The sequence below is a fragment of the Sceloporus undulatus genome, chromosome 1 (assembly GCF_019175285.1).
Source record: "Sceloporus undulatus isolate JIND9_A2432 ecotype Alabama chromosome 1, SceUnd_v1.1, whole genome shotgun sequence".
Lineage (NCBI taxonomy): Eukaryota > Metazoa > Chordata > Lepidosauria > Squamata > Phrynosomatidae > Sceloporus > Sceloporus undulatus.
The window spans coordinates 128,827,373-128,849,115 of record NC_056522.1 but is presented as its reverse complement, the minus strand read 5'-3'; the positions used below and the strand labels follow the sequence as shown (position 1 = coordinate 128,849,115).

Below are 21,743 nucleotides of genomic sequence, written 5' to 3'. Positions count from 1 at the left end.
CTGAGAAAGTGGGGCAGACTCTATCGCTCCCTTTTGGAGCAAGCTGAACACCTCCTTCCTGGGTGAGAGTGAAGAAGGGGTAACACAAAGAACACTGGTAGGTGGAACTTCCTGGAATTTTATCACATATACTCTTTTGATTATATTAATGACCTATGCATCTGAGGAAATAGAAGCCCAAGCATAATGTAATTCACTGAGCCTGTCATCAAAGAAAGGAACAGTAGTTGAAATGGTGGAGGTGGTGATGGTAGGGCTTAGGTTGAAACCAAGGCAGTCGTCTGTGAGGAAGTCAAAGACACTGACTATTGGTGTCTTGAAATCATTTTCCAAACTGCCCAGACGTCTGCCTGGATGAAGACAAGGCCTTACATGATCTGGGCATCTGAAGTAGAGTTTGTTTCTACTTATGACCAACAAGTGGGATGTGAGCATGTCTAGCTCCAAAAGAGAATTGCTGAAACCTTGATCTGACTGTTTGAGTTTGGAACCTTGTTCACAGTGGATCTCATTTTGTGCTTGTTTGTCTCTCATCCGTAGCTGAATTAAATGGACCAGCCTTGTCAAATGGCGCCTTCTATAGTTGTTTGTGATTGTTGAAATAGACCCAAGGATCTTAGCCAAGATATCACCCGCCCCAGCCAAGGCCTTGCCACTGTAACATGCTACATGATGAGCAGTGGTAATTTGTTGTGAAGCAAATTGGCTTGTCTCAACCTGAAGCATTGGCGTAACTTGTTTCTCCTCTTCAGGGAATCACTCAAGGAAGAGTAAACTCTTTTCTCACAAAAACTGTTGGTAAGCTCCCATGCATGCATTTTAATTAGCAATAAAAAAAGACCAATGACAATCAATACATGCACCCCATGACATTTAGCATTTTCCTTTCCTTGACAGCTGGGGTGGAGTGCAGCTTTTGTGATGTTCTGAATTGTTCTGCATTCAAAATAATTAATTAAGCCTGGGATGTTGTGCAAGTCACTCCATACCAGTCTCTACCATCTTTTATGAAGATTTTATCTTTTCAGACACAGACAGGATGGAGGAAGGGGATGTCCACATTTTTTTTGACAACCTGAAACAGGTATAGTAATAGTGAAAGAGATCCAGGAGATGGAACCTGACTATGAACCCACTGGTAAACAGGATCTTCAATGTCAGGTTCTGATTGTTGAACTGGCGAGGCATTTTCACTATTTCATCCATAAATGATCATACATAATCCATGCCACAGGGTCACATTCTGCTGCAATGTTGGTGGTGACACCTCAGTGGATTGTGCAGGTTATTCTAAAAAGTCAGAGGAATCGTCTAAATCGGAAGAATCTTGCTGTGAAACCGACCCATAAGGAAGTATAGAAGTAGTCAAAAGATCAACCTGGACCATAGAAGAAGACTGCTTCTGTATTCATAACCATGAATGAGCTGGAATGTGAAGTCGAAGGCTTTCATGGCCAGCATCCATAGTTTTTGGTACGTTTTTCAGGCTTCTAAAACATGGCCACATAGCCCAAAAAACCACAAAAAACAATGGGCTGGGACTTCAGAGACAGTAACAGTACATCTTGTCTGGAGGTGGAGATTTTAGTGGAGACTTAGGTTGACACTGAGGGGATCTAGAGTGCCTTGGTACTGAAGCAGACTTAACTGAAGGATCAGAAGCACATCAGGATCTACAAGACAGATAATACTCATTCTCATAGTATCCATGCCATTGTGAATATCTATAGTTTCTAGGTAAGTAGTATTCAGGGGACCAGGACAGCCAGAGTATCTACATAGGCCCAGGCTCAGGCAAGCTGAAGAAAGAAAGAGGAGTTTTTCTATAACATTGTTTAGTAGGATATGGGAGGTGAAGCAGGATCTCAGGCATGATGCAAGGCATTCGTAATCTCTCCATCTGTAGCTGTATGAATCGTCTTCTGATCGTGAGATCTATTAGATGAAGAAGCAATCAGGGTGTAGTTCCCTTGGTTAAAAGAGTCCCATTGGTTTAAAGAGTGAGGAGAATCAGTAACGATAGGAATTGGCAACTCAGTACCAACCACTGGGAAAGAGGATTGGTCAGATATGGTTTGTTTCCTCTTCTTGTGTTTCTTAAAAGCGTGCAAATAATGTTTGGAAACTGTTTCAGATACTGCTTGCAGGCATTTGCCCAGGGTTGATGGAACACATGTTCAATCAGAATGGTGAGGAGATGTAATTTCAGTCATTGTTTTGAGCAATGCTGCTGTCACTGATGCAACACTAGGCTCGGTTACAGAATCCAACACAGTCCTTTCACTGAAGGGTGACTTGATGAGCCAAGAACTGTCTCCATGAGAAAGCATTTCAAGGTGATCTGTATTGAGGAACCCAATGTTGCCAGTAGCAACTGTATCCAAGGTTAAGATTTGATACTGAAACTTCGTGATCAAGCTGTATGAAGTTTTTTCCTCCCTGTGCTGCTGTATTAGGAACTTTGAGAGCCTTTCTCCAAAGGAGAGCTTTCAAGTGCAATTCACGATGTCAATGTGCCTGTGGAATTGAGGCCTAACAACAGGAACAAGTGGCCATGTTGTGGTCTTCTCCTAAACAAAGTAGGTATTTGGAGTGCCTGTCTTTCTCTGGTATCTTTCCTTCGCAAGTGATACAATGTTTAAATGATGATGAAGACACCATAAAATGGTAACTAATCAAACCAGGCTGGAGGCAAGGAGAACACCAAGTGAAGAATCAGTAAAACAAGTCATGTCAGATCAGAAAGATAATATGAACCAAGACGCTAAGTCAAAATGCAGAGAAATTAGAAAACCAAGTCCAAATCTGAATCCATCAAGAGAAGTTAGTCAGAAAACAACAAGAACTCTCAGAAGGCACCTAACTGATGCTGCTATCATGGCAGATGAAAAGAAATTGAGGGTTTAGGTGGTAAGCTTCCTATTAGGATATGTGGGGAGTGGGAAGGCTACTGCCAAAATCCTTACAGAACAGTTCTAGAAAGTTTCAAATGGTGTACTATACAGACAGTTAACCCATTTGTGTGAGCCATAGAGACTATGAAGAATCAGTTGCTGTTGACACACCTGGATTTGTGGCCTGGGAGAATGTCTTGCTCCCCCCAGTCACTTTCATTTTATTGGGATTTCCCCCCCTTTATCCACTGAAATTTATTCACATTTTCTGTGTGCATTTATTTACTCACTTTACCCCAAACATACACATGCCTGTACTTGATTTCCCCACTACCTAGTCACTAAAGCATGTTTGTGTATTCAATTGTATATATCTGCTGTTGGCATCTCAAACATGCATGCACGATTCTATATGAGCAAAACATACCACAATCTTCACATAAATGCAAACTTCTGAAGCAAGATATGCTGTCTTGCAACAAATCCCAATTCATTCTTATAGTGCACAGCAAGGCAACATGTGGCCCAGGGACCACACACATCCCAGCCAATTTTGGATTCTGCCATTTCTCCAAGTTTATCACCATCCTATTCTCCAAAACCTTCATTTTCAAATTAAAACAATGTTTATGAAGATCATATGCCATGAAGCCCAATCATGCCCGCAGTAATACAATTAAGCTTCAAACAACATACAGGATTCTAAATTCTAAAAACCTAAGAGTTACACAAGCTTTTCTTAGAACAGACTTTGGGCAGCCACTGAAGATTTATATTTTATTAGTACTGTACCATATACAAACCGCTTTATATAGCTGGTAGTTAACATGAGCTCAATATCTTCAGGATAGGCTAAACCTGGGGCTTGGATCAGTTAATGGTATTACAGAACTGCCAGAAGCAAGATGAACAATGTTATCACAATACGGGTCAGTCCTGATCCAAGCTCTGTGCAAACTCCTTCAACCTAAGCTTTGAGCAAGCAAGTTAAAGGTAACATTCAGGGAGTCTTCCAGGTGATGTGTATATTCATCTCAAAAGAGTCTGCATTTACATCTTTCTTCCCACTTGCCCTGCACAAGAAATCTTACCTGAATTAGATACTTTTGGCTCCCATACATAACATACTGAGGGGCCAAACTGTAGATCATGTAGTTGGTGTGAAGAACAATCAACAGAAGTATCATACACAGAAAGAGAAGTGCCTGAGGTCGAGTCCTCCCCCGTCTGATCTTGTACAGCTAAAAGAAAAATTGCTAGGATGAGCAAGGCTTCAAATTAACAACTGGATTCTATCAAAAGATGCCTTTAAAAAAAGGCTGCCTGTTTATGCCATCTTTCAAGGTCTCAAGGGAGCTTGTAAACTGTTAAGAACAAAATTATGTTTAATGTAAAAATTATCTTCATGTTATAATCTCCACATGTTTACGTTGAATTTGTCTTAATACACAATTATCATTAATATTTGTATTTCTATAGTACCATATGAAGCTACCCTATAACTGACCAATGTATTTGTCTATTTAGCTCATCTATGGTAACTTTTAGTGACTCTCCCATCTCAGGTAGAGGTTTTCCCAATTGTTGTTGTGTACCTTCAAGTCATTTCCATCTTAGGGTGAGAGCCTAAGTGGAACTTATTGTGGGGGTTTCTTGGCAAGATTTGTTCTGTGGATAGGTTACCCTCATCTTTCTCTGAAGCTGAAAGAGTGTGGCTTGCTGAAGGTCACTCCCAGTAGGTTTCCATGGCTGACTGGGGATTTAAACCCTAGTCTCCAGAGACATGGTCCAATGCTCAAACAACTATACTACACTGGCTCTATTTCCCAACTATTGTTACCTATATGATATATTTATAGGTGGGCTTGCCAGAGACTGTACATGTTTTTTATGAGTAAAAGCATATAGAATATGATTCACAACTCATTCTTGTATGTTTTACAGACCAATTTAAGCACAAGTAAGGTCTGGGTCCAATAATGGAAGGTGAAGGTGAAACGAAAGAGTGTGTGTGTGTCTGTGTATGTTTGAGGTGGGGGGAACAGCAAACAGAAAATGAAATGTAAAGTACTTTGTAGTTTAATTTGCCATAGCTACAAGTGAGGACTCCATTAAAGAATTTTATTAAACACTTTCCTCATATTTTCTGTTGAGGAGATAAAATCATATAGCTAAGACTTCAAAGAACTTGTCTATCAAAGGTCTAATCGGCTTCCAGAGCATTTCTAGTAAATGACCATTCTGCCTCTGTTTAAAAACCTCTAACAAAGGAAAGTCAATCACTTTCTAAAGTAATCTGTTCCACTGTCACACAGGTCATACCATCAGAAAGCTCTTCCTCCTATAAAGTCAAAATCCCTTCTTAAAATATGAACTTGCTGCTTCAGGTTGTTCTGAAGCAACTGAAAACAAATTTCTTCCATCAGTTAAAGGAGCAGTCCTTCAATTATTTGAAAATGGTTTTCATATTGCATCTTAAATGTCTCTTTTGCAGGTTAAACACAGCCATCTCCTTTAATCTCTCTTGATACAAATCAGGTCTCTAGGCTACTCAGGACATATTTCAGTCTGAAGGCAGGGAAGGCGACTGCACGTGGGTGTTCTGGGAATGAGCTCCAGAATACAGCAATGGAAAACTGACAGTCCTCTGACGGGATGGGGAGACCTGTGCAGCTAAGGTTCACAGAAATGGAAGAGCTAATGCCGTAATTTTTTTCATGTCTTAATAGAAAGCCTAGCCCACTTACATATGTTAACAATGGAGCTTTTCTGAAGACTGACTACTGCGATAGGAAGAAATCTTAAGATATAAATGAGTTAAGAGACTGGCATTATAACAAAATTATTTCACTAGACTGTAAGACCAACAGTAGTTGAAAGGTACAGAGTTCTACAGATTCAAGGTTGGCTGACAGCTTCAATTAAAATTTAAGAACACGGTACTAACAGCTCTCTGGGGAGGAAATTAGATTAGGCTATCAAAATCAGAGAGGCCCTGAAGGAATACAAGCTGGTGAGTGTTAACATAGCTGCGAAGTCTAATATGTAGTGCTCTAGCAATAAGTGAAAGTAAATTACAGGAAAAACAGATTTTATTAAATAAAAACACAGAGAAATAACCAAGTTTGGGGCCAAAGTGATTAGAATAAAAAAATAGAAATGTAAAAGTGTCAGTTATAAAAAGCCTCTATTTCCTAAAACAAAGCAAAACAAAACAAAAATGCACAGAATAGAATTATTTACGTTAGAACAACACAGCATACAATGCATCACTGTGAAAAGCTTTACTACATAAACAAACAACCAATGTCTGTCTTTTGAAAGCAAACATTGTAAATATGGAAAGACTGATCACACACTTATAATGGGACAGATATTAGAGATCCAAAATGGAGGGAAATTTTCAATGACATTAGGTTTCAGGAAGATTCCTGAATGTGTTGTTTCAATTCAAAGGCATAGCTGTATAAATCTAGGGTGGGGTACAGACCGCCAAATAGTACGTATACAATACGTACTAGGGTTAGGAAGGGGTGGTGCTTCCGCACCCCACTAACCCTAGTACATATTGAATACGTACAAGATTGCGGCGCCCTGTTCATACGGGCGCCGCCATCTTTACGTATCGGACACTGAGCGTCCGTACGTGTCGCAGCCTTTATAACGTAGCGAGTGCGCCCCTGGCGCCTCGCTACGTCACAAATGCGACTCAAAAAGAAGCTCCATTTTGGAGCTTCTTTTTCGGTCCGCGTGGGAGCCGCGCCGTCTGAAGGCTCCGGCTCCCCCGCGGACCTACCGGCGACAGCGGCGGTCTGTACCCCGCCTAAGTAAGTATGCAAAGAGATAATGTAGCACCTTTGAGACTGAGAGTATGAAATCTGTAGAATAAGCTTTGGCATCTGATGAAGTAGATTCAGTCTATGAAAGCTTATGTTACAAACGCCTTTCTCAGTTAGTCTCAAAGGTGCTATAATAACCCTTTGCATATTTTGGGCTTAACATACAATACAGTAGTAAACTGGGTTAGCACATGAATTGACTGAATATGCATTTTATCTATTGGGTTTTAAACTCATTACCTAGTTGCATGCATATATTCTTATATTCTAATGTACATAAATTTAAAGCATGTTTATTAAAGCAGTGCAACATATTGTGTTTCTTGAAATCAGGCAAGATATAAATATAATGACAAAACAATATTTACCCTTATCCAGAAGAACCATATTCCCATATTTCGAATTCCTGCCATTGAAGTGAATATGAAGTACATGATGATTGTAGTTATGAGAATATAATCAAGAGGGAACACCTAAAATTTGACAAAATGCAAGACTAATAAGACAAAAATATTTGTTATGGCTAAATATGAAATAACACATCCATGAGAAAGTAATAACTATTATAAGCATCTTGTTTTCACTGCATCTGAATTTAAAGGCAAAAATAGCAATGTATAGAATGTTGTATAATCACAGAGTTTTCTAGAAACAGAATGCAAATTTCAAGAAGGAAACATTCCATTATTTATTAGTATTTCCACAAAGGCATGCTATTTCAGTAACAACATTTTATTATGAAGCTGAAGGCTTTCATGGCCAGCATCCATAGTTTTTTGTGGGGTTTTTGGGCTATGAGGCCGTGATCTAGAAGAGCTTATTCCTGATGCTTCACCAGCAGCTGTGGCTGTTATCTTCAGAGAATGCTGCATGGAAGAGAGTATATACTGTTGGTTGAGAGTAAGTGATTTATATCAGGTCAGAATGCACAGAAGCCATTGAAATCCATAGACAAATGAAGAATTTCAACAGGAAAGAAAAAGTCCTTAAAATAAACAAAGTTTGGCTACCAGTCCTGCAAAACACCAAAAACAAGATCCAGCAAATGCAAATGAAAACCACCCAGTTTTGGGGGGGGGGGGTTCCCAGCGTACAATGGATAATTAATTAAATAGACACCCTGAGGCCTTGTCATTCAACAACAGAACAATACACAGATTAACATGTAAATCACTTCCTATGAACCAACAGTATATATACCTCACTCTCTCTTCCTTGCCAGCATTCTCCGAAGATGCCAGCCACAGCTGCTGGCGAAATGTTAGGAATAAATTCTTCTAGAACACGGCCGCATAGTCCAAAAAAACCACAAAAAAACTAACATTTTAATTATTTATCTCTTAGCTGTCTTTATCCCTCCCCCCAAATTGGACTCAAAATAATAATAATAATAATAATAATAATAATAAGACCACTATTCCGCAATGATCATAGCGGTGTACAGTAAAAATTGTAATACAAAATTAGCCCCTACCCACCCCCTCACTCCCTCCAGGCTGGATGATGACAGTTGGCCGTGGAGGGAGGGCTCTGTCTCTTCAGGGCAGGTCCGATGGTGTTGGACCCGCCTCCGCACTCCCCCCAGGCTGAATGGTGACAGTTGGCCATGGAGGGAGGGCTCTGCCTCTTCAGGGTAGGTCCGATGGTGTTGGACCCGCCCCCTCACTCCCCCCAGGCTGAATGATGACATTTCAGGAGTCTGCTACACATGTTCTACAGACCTAGAACTTGTAGATCTTCACATATTCAAACTTGGATTTATTGGGTTAGCAAGATTTCATGCACTAGTTCTACATGAAATTCAATGCTGGGAAATATTATTTTAGATATTCATACTTTAGAATGCAAAATATTCAAGGAAGTTCACAAACAGGAACAAGAACAAAACATTATTTAAAGAATAGATCCTGAACACACTGCAAAAGCAATATATGGCAAAAGAAAGAATAACCATACAAATTCAGAAGAATAATTTTGGCGGGAATCGCCGCCCTTTGCGGCGTCTCCCGCTGGCACCATTTGCTCCGCGCGGAGCCGCAGCAGCCAACCGCGCGGCTCCTGTGCGGAGCAACAAAGAACTCCATTTCGGAGCTTCTTTTTGCGGCACCTTTATGATGTCAGAGGCGCCGCCGGCGCATTCCAACGCATAGGTGTCGCGACATGTCGGACGCTATGCGTCCACAATCGTAAACATGGCAGCCCAAATGTGGAAGGGGCGCCGCCAGTTGTACGTATTTATACGTACTAGTGTTGGGGGGTGCGGAAGCACCACCCCTCCTAACCCTAGTTTACATATAGAAGCCGGACTATAATGCGTTTTTTGTATCACCCATCCATAGACGATCATAGTTTTCTAAAAATTACTGGGTATGACCCCAAGGAGCAAATGTCACATGTGAGGCATCACTACAGAGAAGGTGCTCTCTGGTCAACATTCATCTATGTTCTGAGAGTGAGGCACCAGGAGTAGGATCCCCAATGAAGACCTAAAATAACAGAGATGCTAATGTGTTCATAAATGGTCCTTCAAATACTGAAGCCATATTTGAGTTGTATGATCAAGATCGCTTCAAAAACAAAATGGAAGCCATCTGGATCAAGCACACTGGCAACATACAATCTAATTTCAAAATTCTAACTTAACCATTTCAGCAAGATGTTCAAATATAGGCAGAATTAAATTTATCAGCCTGAATCAAATTGTTAGTTCCAACTATAGCAGATCCACTGAATCAGTGCAATTTACCTAAGTGCAGATTTACCAAGTTACCATTAATTCATTTAGTCTACTGTAGATGAGACTAATAAAATTGTTTAAGCCACTGTATTTCCCAAAAGAAACATCTAGCTGCAAAAATGAAGATAGTTTATCACTTCTTTCTTATCTAGATAAAGAAAAACCCTAACCCCAACTCTTTTTTAAAATCTAGATGAAGGGGGGGGGGAGAGAATGAAATGTATCTAGAAATTTCATGTATGAAATGAGTGGAATTCATTGAGGTCAGTTTACATCAAGTGGTATCAATGGTAATTAAATCCATTTCAATTCCAGGTTGTGACACAATACAATGTAGAAAAATCAAAGGAGTGTGGATACTTTTGGTAGGTCCATAAGAAGTATGAAACTCAGAAACAAAAACTAGTGAAAGTCTGAAACCTCCTATGTTCCAAGTTCAATATAATGTCAGCAGAAATCATTGTCCCATATGCTACTTAATGTGAATTTTTAAAAGAACATATGTTTATATGTTTTAAACATTAAATCCAAAAATTATACTGCAGAATTAAACTCCACAATTTCCTTTAAATGAAAAAACAGTAATCGTTTTCTATATGCAGCATTCATCATTGCCTATTATCTTTTACTTACAGTTTGCAGAACAGGTAGCAGCATATTTAGTGGGTTGGTTAAATTAGTTCCCAGGATTACAAATCCAGAATCTATCCCAGCTGAATGCAGTGCCTTATCCAGGCTGTAGTAATGTGAGAAATAACAATTTATTTTTTCTCTTTCCTTCCCTCTGCATTTTTTCACACATCTATTCCATACAACACTTAATTTGTATCCCACTCTTTTCCTAGGACTGGGACTCAGAGTGGCTTCACAGCATTAAAAACAATACAATTAAAAACAAAAAAATAAAATAAAATTTAAAATAAATAAATAAATAATAAGTATATTAAGAAGGAATTAAATTATTACAATATTAAGACAGATAGTTATTAAAATATACTTTAAGTTTAGTATCATCATTGGGATGAGTTTCTGTATTATTTACTCATTTCACTTGGCCTTGAAACAATACCAATTTCATCTTTTCAGCTGTGGAGGAGCAAAAATCCAAACTTCTATGTACATTCCAGATACCCTTTCATAAATAACTGAATGCTTCCTTTCCATGTACATATAATGTGTCCTCATCATTAATTTGCTGCTAGATCCCTTCCTTTTTCTTTCTGAATAATCTCAGTTCCTTATTAGTGTGAGCAATCATGGACTTTGAAAGACCCTGAAACCCAAAACGTTGCTGAGCAGTATTTTTTCATTACAGGAATTCTCTGATTTTCAAAGTCTGCACTCTAGTACTAACATATTATCTATTGCAACCCACGCACCTCCACAGCATCCCGTATTTTTCTGTCAAGGCAGAATTATGCTCATCATGTCACTGACATCTGTTTTAAAAACTGAACTGGCTGCAAATTCTAGGTCACCTTTTCATAGGTAACAGCTGTCCAAATATATATATTCATCATCTCCATAATGCAAGCAAACCAGAAATGGCTTGCTAGAAATTGGTCTACAGTCAAGGAACACTTGTACATTTCTCTTTAGTTTGTCAGCCTCCATTTCTGCATGTTTTACACCAAGTATTATTCTACAACACATATAAAGATCATAACGAACTCAACATGCAGTGCTGTCAATTAGTGGTTTAGGAGCACTATATATTACTTTAAGGGGAAATTTGGTGGGAAAATAAACTTATCTCTTATTTACTGATGTGTAAATAAACATTTACTTAATTGAATTCTGGTTTCAAATCACATGACTGTTGACTGGGGAGGGGGAGGTTAAGTGAAGGAGAGGGGAGCAAGCACATTTAAACCAGAACCTATGTCACATTGAAGGCTAGTATATTTTTTTAACCTTACAAATAATTTGATTTCATGCAACTATCTTTTAAAATATGCTGCACATTATATACCTACTTTGACAAGAAGAGAGAAATTGTGAAAAGCAGAGCCACAAGGATGAAGAATACTCCCCATGCAATCTAAAAAAATACAAATGATTTTGTTTAAAAAAAAGAAACAGCTTAGCAAAGCTACTTATATATTGCAATGAGTTAAGGAGATGAATTGAAGAAATCTATTGGGAAATGCTCCTCCACATGTTTTAATTTTTCCCCATTCTACACGATACCCACTTCTGTGCCCTCCACAAACAGCAGAAACTGTTCTTAATCCCACTCAAAATAAAAGTGAGCAAGAAGACAAAACTTGAAAGACAACTTCTGGAAAGGGTGCAAAAGTGATACTAGGCAAATAAATTAAGCAGTAATGTTACATATTATGGTTAAAATACCTCTTTTGCTATATGACACACGCAAAGGCTTTCTATCCACATATGTGACTCCTAGCACAAACAGTCACTCATTTAAAACAGGTTTGCTTTGTTAACTATTTTTAATTCATAGGAAGAAGACACTTATATCTTTTAGGGGGGAAAACAGAATTGAAAGGGCACTTTTAAATACAACTTTTCAAGCTCTAAAAAGGTTTACTATGTCACAGTGACTAAAGTGTTGCTTATCTGTTTGGCAATCCTGATTTTTTAAAAGCAATTTTCTCAGCGATTGAAAACACAAGATTTATTTATTTACAAAAGAGATTAGGCCACAATGCAAGATCTATTTACAAGTTCATTTTTCAGTGGGAGCTCTTAATGAGCCAAGCATAGTGATTAAAGTCCTCACTTTTATTTTCAATTGTTTATCAATCAGAAATCAGAATATCCATGTTAATTTTTTTTAAAAAAATGCAGCTGAAATATTTATGGTGCCCAAGAATGCCTTTCACTGTTCAGAGAACAGCCAGGAAAGGGAGATAAGGAGAACATCTTGTTGTAGGTACATAGGGGAAAGATACTGCCTTCTCTGATATCCACTAAACAAGTGAACCAATGAAACATAAAAATAAATTGTATGCATAACTGGGAAAGCAGAGCAGAGCAGAGAACTGACAGGAAGCAAATCTGAAATGTGGTGCTGCAGAAGAGTTCTACAGATACCATTCACTGATAAAAAAGACAAATAAATGGTTCTCTGAAAAAAAGTCTGAACTCTTGGTGGAAGCCAAAAATGCCTAAACTAAGGCTACTGTATTCTGGACAGACCAGGAAAGGACAAGAAAATAACACACAGTAAAGCAGGAGGCAGTAGGAAAAGCGGAAGACTCTATGACAGATGGAGTGATTCAATAAAGTAAGCCACATCCCTGAGTGTACAAATCCTGTTGATAACTGGGACTCATGGAGGTCTTTCATTCATAGGTTTGCCATAAACTGAAGCTGACTTAATAGTAAATAATAAGAACAAGATGTTGCTTAGAAACCTTGTGATAAATGGGGGTCTGCCATTTATAAGACTTCTTCCCAGACAACAAAGGGTTAAATGTTGGGGCGGTGCATTCTAATCTGGGTTTACACCGCTGCTGATGAGATGCTGACTGACCAATGAGATGGGTGAGCTGAGATAGAAGAACGAATCATCAAGATGCTTCTGAAAGGAGATTTTAAAAAGCTTTTCTGAACACAAGGCTTAAGTCCTCCCTTGTCTGCCTTTGGGGGCTGTATGCCCTGAGGTAGATCATAAAGAGCTGGTACAGATGGCCATAGGGGTCAAGGCTCCCAGCATCCAGAAACATTAAGGACTACAAATCCCATCTGAGCTTTAAGTAAGATTAGGAACATATACTAGTTAGTGACGTTAGGATTTCTGCTTATTTTACTGGCTTGGCTGAAATGACTATTCTGTAACTTACATTTTTCTGTGCCCAGAGGACAAGGAGTCCTACATGTAGTGATATCCTTTGCTCAGGAATTCCTTAGTTAGAATAAAGCTTTTCTTTAAAGAACCTTTGCACATGCCTTTGGCTCAGCTACTTCTTGCCTAAGTTGGCAAGGGGAAGTACCTATAGATTACTTAGCCGATAAGGGGGAGGATCAGGCAATTAATTCACCAGGTGGTGGCAGCTCTTGGAAAAAGGTGGTCTCAAGGGTCCCATCCAGCTCAGCAGGAGTGGAAAGGGGATCCAGAAGGCCTTCAAGGGTGATGTCTGTCGGCAAAGGGCCACAACAGGGTAGCAACATTTGGTTCTGAGCCCACGGAAAGCATAACATGCTAATTTGGCAAACTGAAGTCTTTACATCTCATTTTCATTGTTTGGATGCAAACAAAATTTAACCTGGGTGTTCAAAACAAAGCAATCAGGATACTGCAAATCATCTTCAAACTATGAGCTGTATAAAGTCTATATGCCTTTGGGCATGTTATTTTTAGGGTGAAGAAACATTTTTCTGACAGCAATTAAACTCAGATATGTTAGAAGGATCTTGGCTACGCATAGTCCACATTACAAAGCAGCAGTGTATTTTTAACGCTGTAATCCTGTTTATGCAGGTTTACATCCTTAGTGTCACACATCTTTTATTTCTATGTACTGCTGCATACCTTCACTTCTCCGCATTCATGTATTGATACTTTTCCAGAACTAAATTCAATTTGTTGCTTATTTGTTCATCCTACAGGTCTGTTCACACATTTCTCCAGCTGTCTACTCATCTTAATTTGATCCACTATTTGTCCAATTTTATCAGTAACTTCAACTATAAATCTTGGTCCTTTTTCCAAGTCAGTTTATACAGGTGCTAAATAGAATCTCACCCTATGGCACTGAACAATTGTCAGTGACAGCATGCCAAAACTTATTTTGGGGGGCCTGGTATCCAAATTCATCAAGATAATTTACTTCCAGGTAAGAATCAAGAACTAGTGTGTCGCCGTTACCTATTGCATTGCATCAGAATGCCTCCATTTTCCACTTCTTACTTTTAACTACATTTCTGAACCATATTTTTCAACTATAAAAAAGGCAGGAATATAGTGAAGCATATCTGAAATATTCTGTATGTATTGAACCTGCAAACCCAGAGGGAACTAAATGCACAATAAATTGATCAGAAAGCCAATATTTACCAAAGATGCATTACTTTATTAATTATTTATTACATTATTAATAAATAATAAAATAAACTTTATTGCACTGTATCTATTTACATTCCTCTTATTCCCTAAAGCCGGGATTCAAAGTTGTTTACAATTTTTAAAAAAAGGATAAAAGTAAAAGTACATAGAGATAAAAAATGCAAAAAAATTAAATGTATGTATAAAATTTAAAATAATTGAAAACATATCTATTATAATGGATATGAAAAAACATGCAATGGATGCTGAGCTCCAAGATATAAACCTAGAAATGACATGGCCTTAAAGAATAAAAGTACACAACCAAAGTTGTTGAATAGCTGAAGACGTGAAAATATTCCACATTGAATTAATCAGGAGGCTCAGAGAATGGGCCCTAAACTGAAGTCCCTTGATCATTATTTGGTTCCCTGAGCAGATACTTGGAAGTAGTCATTTGCAAAACAACCTGGAAATGCAGGAACATGGAAGCGTAGCATTTTCTGATATGCCCTTTCTTCTGGACATGTAAACTTGAAAAATACATGTGAGAACACTAATATTAAAAGGGCTGAGATTCAAACAATGACTTTAAAGCTACAATCATCCACAGAAATTTCATTCTCTTTAAGGCAAAACAGCAACTTCATTCATTTTCAAAATCCTATCTGCTATATAGCATGGGAGATAGCATGGGAGAGAGTCAAACACAGGGTCAAGGTACCCTTAAGCTGATGGAGATGTCTGAACTGTCAATCACTCTAGGTGCTCAATGAATGAATCACTTTAGGTGCTGCCCTTTTTGTTCCTCCTCTTGTTCAGTGGCAACAGCACAGCCAAGCAGGCCCTGGTCCCCTATTTCTAAGCAATTATGAATTTAATAAGACACTGCTACATACAGAAAGTTTCTCTGAAGTACTAGATATAGAAGAACTTTACCTTTATTGGCCGCATGGCTCCACAGAACTTCGTCCAACAGCTCTTCTCAACATATTCTAGACGTCGTCCTCTTCTTCGGAGGGTTCTTAGCTTATCTTCTAGTTGCTGCAATGTGCGCCTATCCCGAATTGGCAAGGGACGGCCATCTTTGCACTAATGGTTTGGAAAGGCAAGGATGTGTAAACCAAAAGAATGAGATATTGAATTTTAACTAAATTAGTGCAAAGCCATAGAATTAGAATTCAGTTCTAATTTCATTTCAGTGCTAATTAAAAATACTGCCATTAACAATCCAAAAAAGCTAAAACAAAAACAAAACCCTGCATAACAAGAACTGTAAAAGGTTTAATGGTTAAGGTTAATGGCAAATGGGAAGATTTAGCTGGGCTATTTTAGTTTCACTCAGATTTTGTAATTTCATTTATGAAGATCATACATAATTTTAGGGGCTTCCATCCCCAATCCTTTTTTTAACAGTGACTGGTAAACACTAGATTAATTTGATAGACCACATAATCAAATCTCTCTAAATGTTTTAAAACAGCATCAAACCTTGGATTTAATTCTTTGTATATTTTGTTCCACCTCCTCAATATCCTCAGTGTTTTCCAAACGTTCATAACTAGCATTTCTTGTCCCCTTTATTAGGTTCAGAGGCAAAGCTGACATGCCATAAGCCTGTGGAGAAATACAACACATTAATTGAACCTATTGATTTTAATTAATCATCTTAAGATGGGTAAGAATTATCAGTACACTGGATCAAACCTTCAGAATATTTAATTAAATCCTAACTCACATTCTATCTAGATTTATCTCACTGCAACACAATGTATATAATATTATACAGGATAATGTATCTTTTCAGAAATCTGCAGTCAGCCACACAAATTTTATCGAGTGCTATGAAAAAAGGTTGCTTTGTGGTTGTTGTTTTAAAAGGGATACACAAGCACTGTGCACAAACCCCCAACCCCCATGCAAGGTTATGCATAAGCAAGTCTCTCAGAAATAAACTGATGAATACTGGGGGCAAGAGAAGGGAAACAAAAGATTGGCATTTGCAATATCATTGCTTATAGTTCGTTTGGAAAACTACTGCACAATGAAGGTTAAATGCTGAAGTGCAATCTAATTTCTAAGACTGGGAAAAGGGGGTTGCAAGCAAATGTGAAATTATAAAAAGAAAGATCTGTGCGCATCCAAGGAAACAAGAAAGAAGAAAAATATGGTTGTCTGGCTTCCAAAATGTACAAGCCTGGAGAACTGCAGTTATTTAAATTTATGAACAAAATTATAAAGGCTTCAAGTGAAGTGAAATTATTTTTTTTTAAAAAATCTGAAATGACATGTGGTTTGAGTGTTGGAGTACAACTCTGGAGACCAGGGTTCAATTCCCTGCTTGGCCCTGAACACCCACTGGGTCGGTAATTGTACATTATGCCAGAATTCTCTTCTTCAAACACAATGAAGAGTTCTAGCTTAATAAGAGTACAGTGGGACCTCCCCTTACGTGGGGATCCGTTCCGGATCCCTCTGCATAAGGGGAAATCCGTGTGTGCTGGAGCCCCATTAGAAGTAATGGGGCTCGTGCCTGCGGTGCTCCACAGCATGGCGGTGCGGCCCATTACTACTTCTGGGGCGTGAGGGGCTTTTCCAGTGTGACTTTCAGCATATGCCGCGTAAAATGCAGGTGCGCTGTAAGAGTTTTTGAAGCAAAACTGGCAAGTAATGGGAGTAGCACTTGACCCACAAACTCAGAATAACATGAAGCAGTGAAATAAACTTCTAGAAAAAACAGAGTACAGAATACACCACCAAGCCTTCTGATAACAGGTAAAGTGATAATGGATGTCAATATTGCTCAGCCAAGCAATTTAGCTAGGAGAAATCAGTACAGAAGATACTTGCTACCAATTGGCCTTTGAGCCAAAATAAAATATTATGTCACTTATGGGAATGTTGAATTGGATGGATTTAAATTTGGTCTTGTTTTGTGTTTGTATCAGCTAAAATCCTCAACTCAACACACACACACACACAATCCCAGAAAGGATTTAAAAGATGTGAAGCCAAAGGATTTCACGGCCAGCATCCATAGTTTTTTGTGGGTTTTTTGGGCTACATGGCCATGTTCTGAAAGAGTTTATTTCTGATGTTTCAACAGCATCTCTGGCGGGCATCTTCACACAGCCCAAAAAACTCACAAAAAACTACGATTTAGAAGATATACACTATCATAACTCTACACTGACATTTTTCCAGAAGTTATTTCAGGAGTGATGCAAAGTTTGTTCAAACACTGAATTTAGTAGCATGACTTGAGTATCATACCCTTCCCATGCTATCATATTTATGTGTGGTCCTCCTGATTTCTTTTTCCTCAGTAAAAAAAAAGTATAAAATGCTAAGAATGGGAAATCACTGTGCCTATAAGCTGTTCCAAGATTTTATATACTATGGAGTAGAGCCAGAGTGGTATAATAGTTTGAGTATTGGGAGATCAGGGTCTAATTCCCTGCTCAACCATGGAAACTTGCTGAGTTACCTTGTGCACGTCATACACTTTCAGCCCCAGTAAACCCCACACTAGGTGCACTTTTATGTTGCCAAAAGTCAGGAATGACTTGAAGGCACACAGCAGCAGCAGTATTGTTCATAACATGTCCTTGGAAATTGTATTCCTCAATGTAAGAGTGCACCCTTTGTAACTTGTTGGAGTTCATAGATGGACTTCCAATTGTGTGTACAGTGTGCCCGCGCTATAGGCTGGTGCCCCATATGTGGCTTCCTGCTTATGGGGAAGCTGTGCGACAGGAGAGTGAATGATGCATGTGCCGTGAGCATGAGCCCCATTCAACTGAATGGGACTCAAGCTTACACGTTTTCCGGCTTATGTGGGGGGGGGGGTCCAGAACAGATCCCTCGCTTAAGTCAAGGGATCACTGTATTATTATATCACTTTTCTTCAAAGAAGCATGTGAGGCATAAATAGTTCTCAATACCACCACAACCCATTCTCACAGCAATCCTACAAGACAGGTTAGTCTAAGAATGGGTGACTGGCTCTAGGTCATCCAAGAAACTTCACAATTCAGTAGTGATTTGGAATTAGGTATGCCAGCTTCTAGGCAGTAGCCTTGCTATATTTTTACATTCAGGAAAGAATGCAGAATAATGTTTGCAGAACAATAGGTTGCATCAGCAAATCCATGTTTGAATTTGCTTAAAACTTTTAAAGGTTTGTGCTAACGTTTGGTAAAAGGAAAAGTAGGTACATGAGAAACAACAGCATGGGAGGTACAAAAACAAATGTGAAGTGGTTCACACTTATGCACATCTAACCCATTTTACAAGGCAAGTCAGTAAATATAATAATACGTCCTATGTATGGCAAAGATCAACAGCTTGAAGAAAGGGTGTGCATAACTCCTCTGAAAGTAAAAATTATGACATTTAGCCTCAAAAGAAAGTAAGGGGGATAAGAAACCAAGTATAAAATGATACATCATACATTCTCTCCTACTAAAACTCAGGATCGTATACAGAATTGATCAGTGAGCAACTGAGGACAGGTCAAAGGAAGTATTTCTTCACACAGCACTTAAGTCTAATTATGGAATTCACTACCACAAAGTATAGTGGTTGTCACCAATTTGAATGCTTTAAACAGATATGTGAAGGAGGTACTAGGCAGAACTGGCTTCAAGGCAGCCAATCATGGTTCATAGAAACTGAAGGGGACTGTGGGAGATTAGAAAGTATAAAAGCAGGAGTGTGTATGTGTCCCAGGGAGAAGAGAAATAGGATTCACGGTTGAGAGTTGGATGAGTCAAAAGAGTCAATTCAAAGTGAATGTGTACTGGGTGTCTGAACTGTTTGAAGGAAAAGGTCTGATATAACTCAGGTTGAACACTGTTAGATGTTTGGAACCAAGACTGGAACTTATGAAACCATTTACTTTTCAACAGGATATAATAAAGTTCATTGATTCTCTTGTTATTTCTGTTAACTCTGACTCAGACTGTCTCCTGACACCCTAAATCAAGGGATGTTCACTTACCATAAATAATACAAAGCTAACATGCAAACATGTCCAAACTGAGGTCATCTGGTTGCCCAGAAACCCAAATCCAAGAATGAGGAGAACTGAGGGAACAAGAGCATAGTGACTTCCACCCTAGGGGTGGAACTGCAAAGTCAACCTGGGAGAAAGGACCAGTCACAAAGGATTACACCACATTTATGTCACCTGCAAGTGCGTACTAGTCTCATATGCTATTTATGCACTAGCATGCTGAACTAAGATAGGACTAAGTCTGACAGAGCAATAATCTTTTGCTATTTACTAATTTAGAAGACAAAACTAAGCACCTTCCTATTTTAGCATATAAAACAACTGCCTCAGCCACAGCAGAACTGAGTTGCACTATACTAAGTGGCCACAAAGGCAAATATGTCCAAGGAATTAATTCTTAGACATAATTAAAAAGGTATGACAGTCTGGGTAGTGTTCTTGGTCCCACGCAATCCAAATTAGGTCTTCTGTCAAAAGCTCCTAAGAGACAACCCATGTAAGTTGTACTATACTGCTTCTACAAGTAGCTTTCTGTGCAAATGAGCCCATGGGAAGTAATACCTAAAACAAGACTAAGAATGGAGACAGATAAATTTATGTAGGGCAAGCTGTGAACTGTATCTCTTGGCAGCACGAAGAGCCACTGTAGGTGCAACTTCAAAAATTCTGTTACCCTTAGGACAAAACAATTACAAAACTAAGGAAGTGGGACTATGTGACCAATGACTAATATTTCCTCATTTGATATTTATTATCCATTTCAGAGTTTAATGTGAAAATTTGTGGGGGGAAATTAACTTACTGAGAGCTTGTGAATGCACACTGCTTCATGTGGGATAGTACCACAGTAGCTTCAACACATAGCTTGCAGTGGGTAAAAGAAGGACAAGACTTCTAGCTAGCACTGACCCATGACCTTTCAGTTTGACATTTTGCTAGAAGGAAAGTTTTTCACTGGCATCTAAAAAACTCATCTGCAACAGTAAACTACAAGGTGTCATCCTAAAACATGTGTCCTATCTGAATGTCTCACTGTTTGTCATAGGCAAAATAGATGGTACTTTGTCAATACAGAAGATAAACTGCATTGCACAAGAACAGAAGGTGACCCAGTGACCAATATGAATAATGAAGACTAGGACAGTATTTCTGGCTCTCACTGAAACAATGTATTAAATTAGCAGTTTTTTTCAGTAATGCAAAATGGCATATAATCAGTGTAACAAACAAAAGGTTAGCATGAATAAACAATCACTTAAAGACAGACGAGGGTCAGTTCTTGGTTCTACAGAAATGCACAGATTAGTATTGAGCCAGAAGTCAGTTTCTTGAAAATGACCAGTTTCATTAAAAAAACAAAAACAAAATAACAAGCAGCTTCCAAACTTTCTGGGTACAATCTTAGAAGTCAAATAGGGGTCTAGATAATGTTTCCTGTGTATCAGAGGAGGGCTCCAGAGCCCTACACTGTTTCTAGTTGTCTCACAAGCAACAAATATAAACAAATAAATAGAAAAGACAATAGTACTGATAATTAGTGTTGCAACCTGGCAGCCATTACGCCTGCAATGCACCATTCTATTCTTCTGTCCATCTACTAAGCATTTTATGAACAGTAACCATCTTCAGTCCTCACTGAGGTGTTTTTGATCCCACCTCAAAAAGAGAGAGTAGTTCTGCAAATTTGGGAGTCCTCTTACACATGCTGATGTTCTCTCTTCTTATGATTACAATCTGTCAAAAATCACTACCTAATCTGTCAAAAATCACTACCTAAGTTCACTTTTAGAGGCAATGATGATGTATTTTCTGTTATGAATATACAGTATGTGGTTTCTTCTTCCAAACTAACAGACATAGGAAAAAGGTAGCCCTCATGAATGTAGGTTCTTTCCTTGGCAATTTTGTTATTTCTTGTCAAGTTATCTTTGACTTATGGAGACCCTGGTCACCAAAAGCCTTTGTCATGAACTGCCCTGCTCAGGTCTCACCAGTGTTGCCAATTTCCGTGGAATTCCCCGGAATACATGGAATTGAATTAATTTCTTTTCAGGGATTTTACTGAATAATAATAAATAAATATTGGGGAATCCCAGGAATTTTGGTAAAACATTCCGGGGAATATCTTCGAGGCTTGTTGGCAACACTGGGTCACACATACTCAAGCCTATGGCTTGCTTGGCAGTTTCTTTATGGAAATGATTGTCTGAAGAAATTCAGGAATTATGACTGATTTGGAATGTTG

General features: G+C 38.6%; 1 protein-coding gene across 4 annotated transcripts in view; it reads right to left on the bottom strand.

Moving 5' to 3' along the window:
* The window catches only part of LMBRD1 (LMBR1 domain containing 1), an 81,106-nt gene that overhangs the window by 16,529 nt on the left and 42,834 nt on the right, over positions 1 to 21,743 (bottom strand). For all 4 annotated transcript variants that reach the window (XR_006102499.1, XR_006102500.1, XM_042454960.1 and 1 more), the window contains exons 8-13: positions 15,973 to 16,098; positions 15,421 to 15,573; positions 11,447 to 11,511; positions 10,104 to 10,206; positions 7,102 to 7,206; positions 3,986 to 4,135 (exon numbers count right to left, since the gene is read on the bottom strand). Coding sequence is in view for 2 of the 4 variants with exons in the window: in XM_042454960.1 (XP_042310894.1) it covers positions 3,986 to 4,135; positions 7,102 to 7,206; positions 10,104 to 10,206; positions 11,447 to 11,511; positions 15,421 to 15,573; positions 15,973 to 16,098 (702 nt within the window). In the remaining 2 variants the exon portion in view is untranslated. The remainder of the gene's footprint in view (positions 1 to 3,985; positions 4,136 to 7,101; positions 7,207 to 10,103; positions 10,207 to 11,446; positions 11,512 to 15,420; positions 15,574 to 15,972; positions 16,099 to 21,743) is intronic.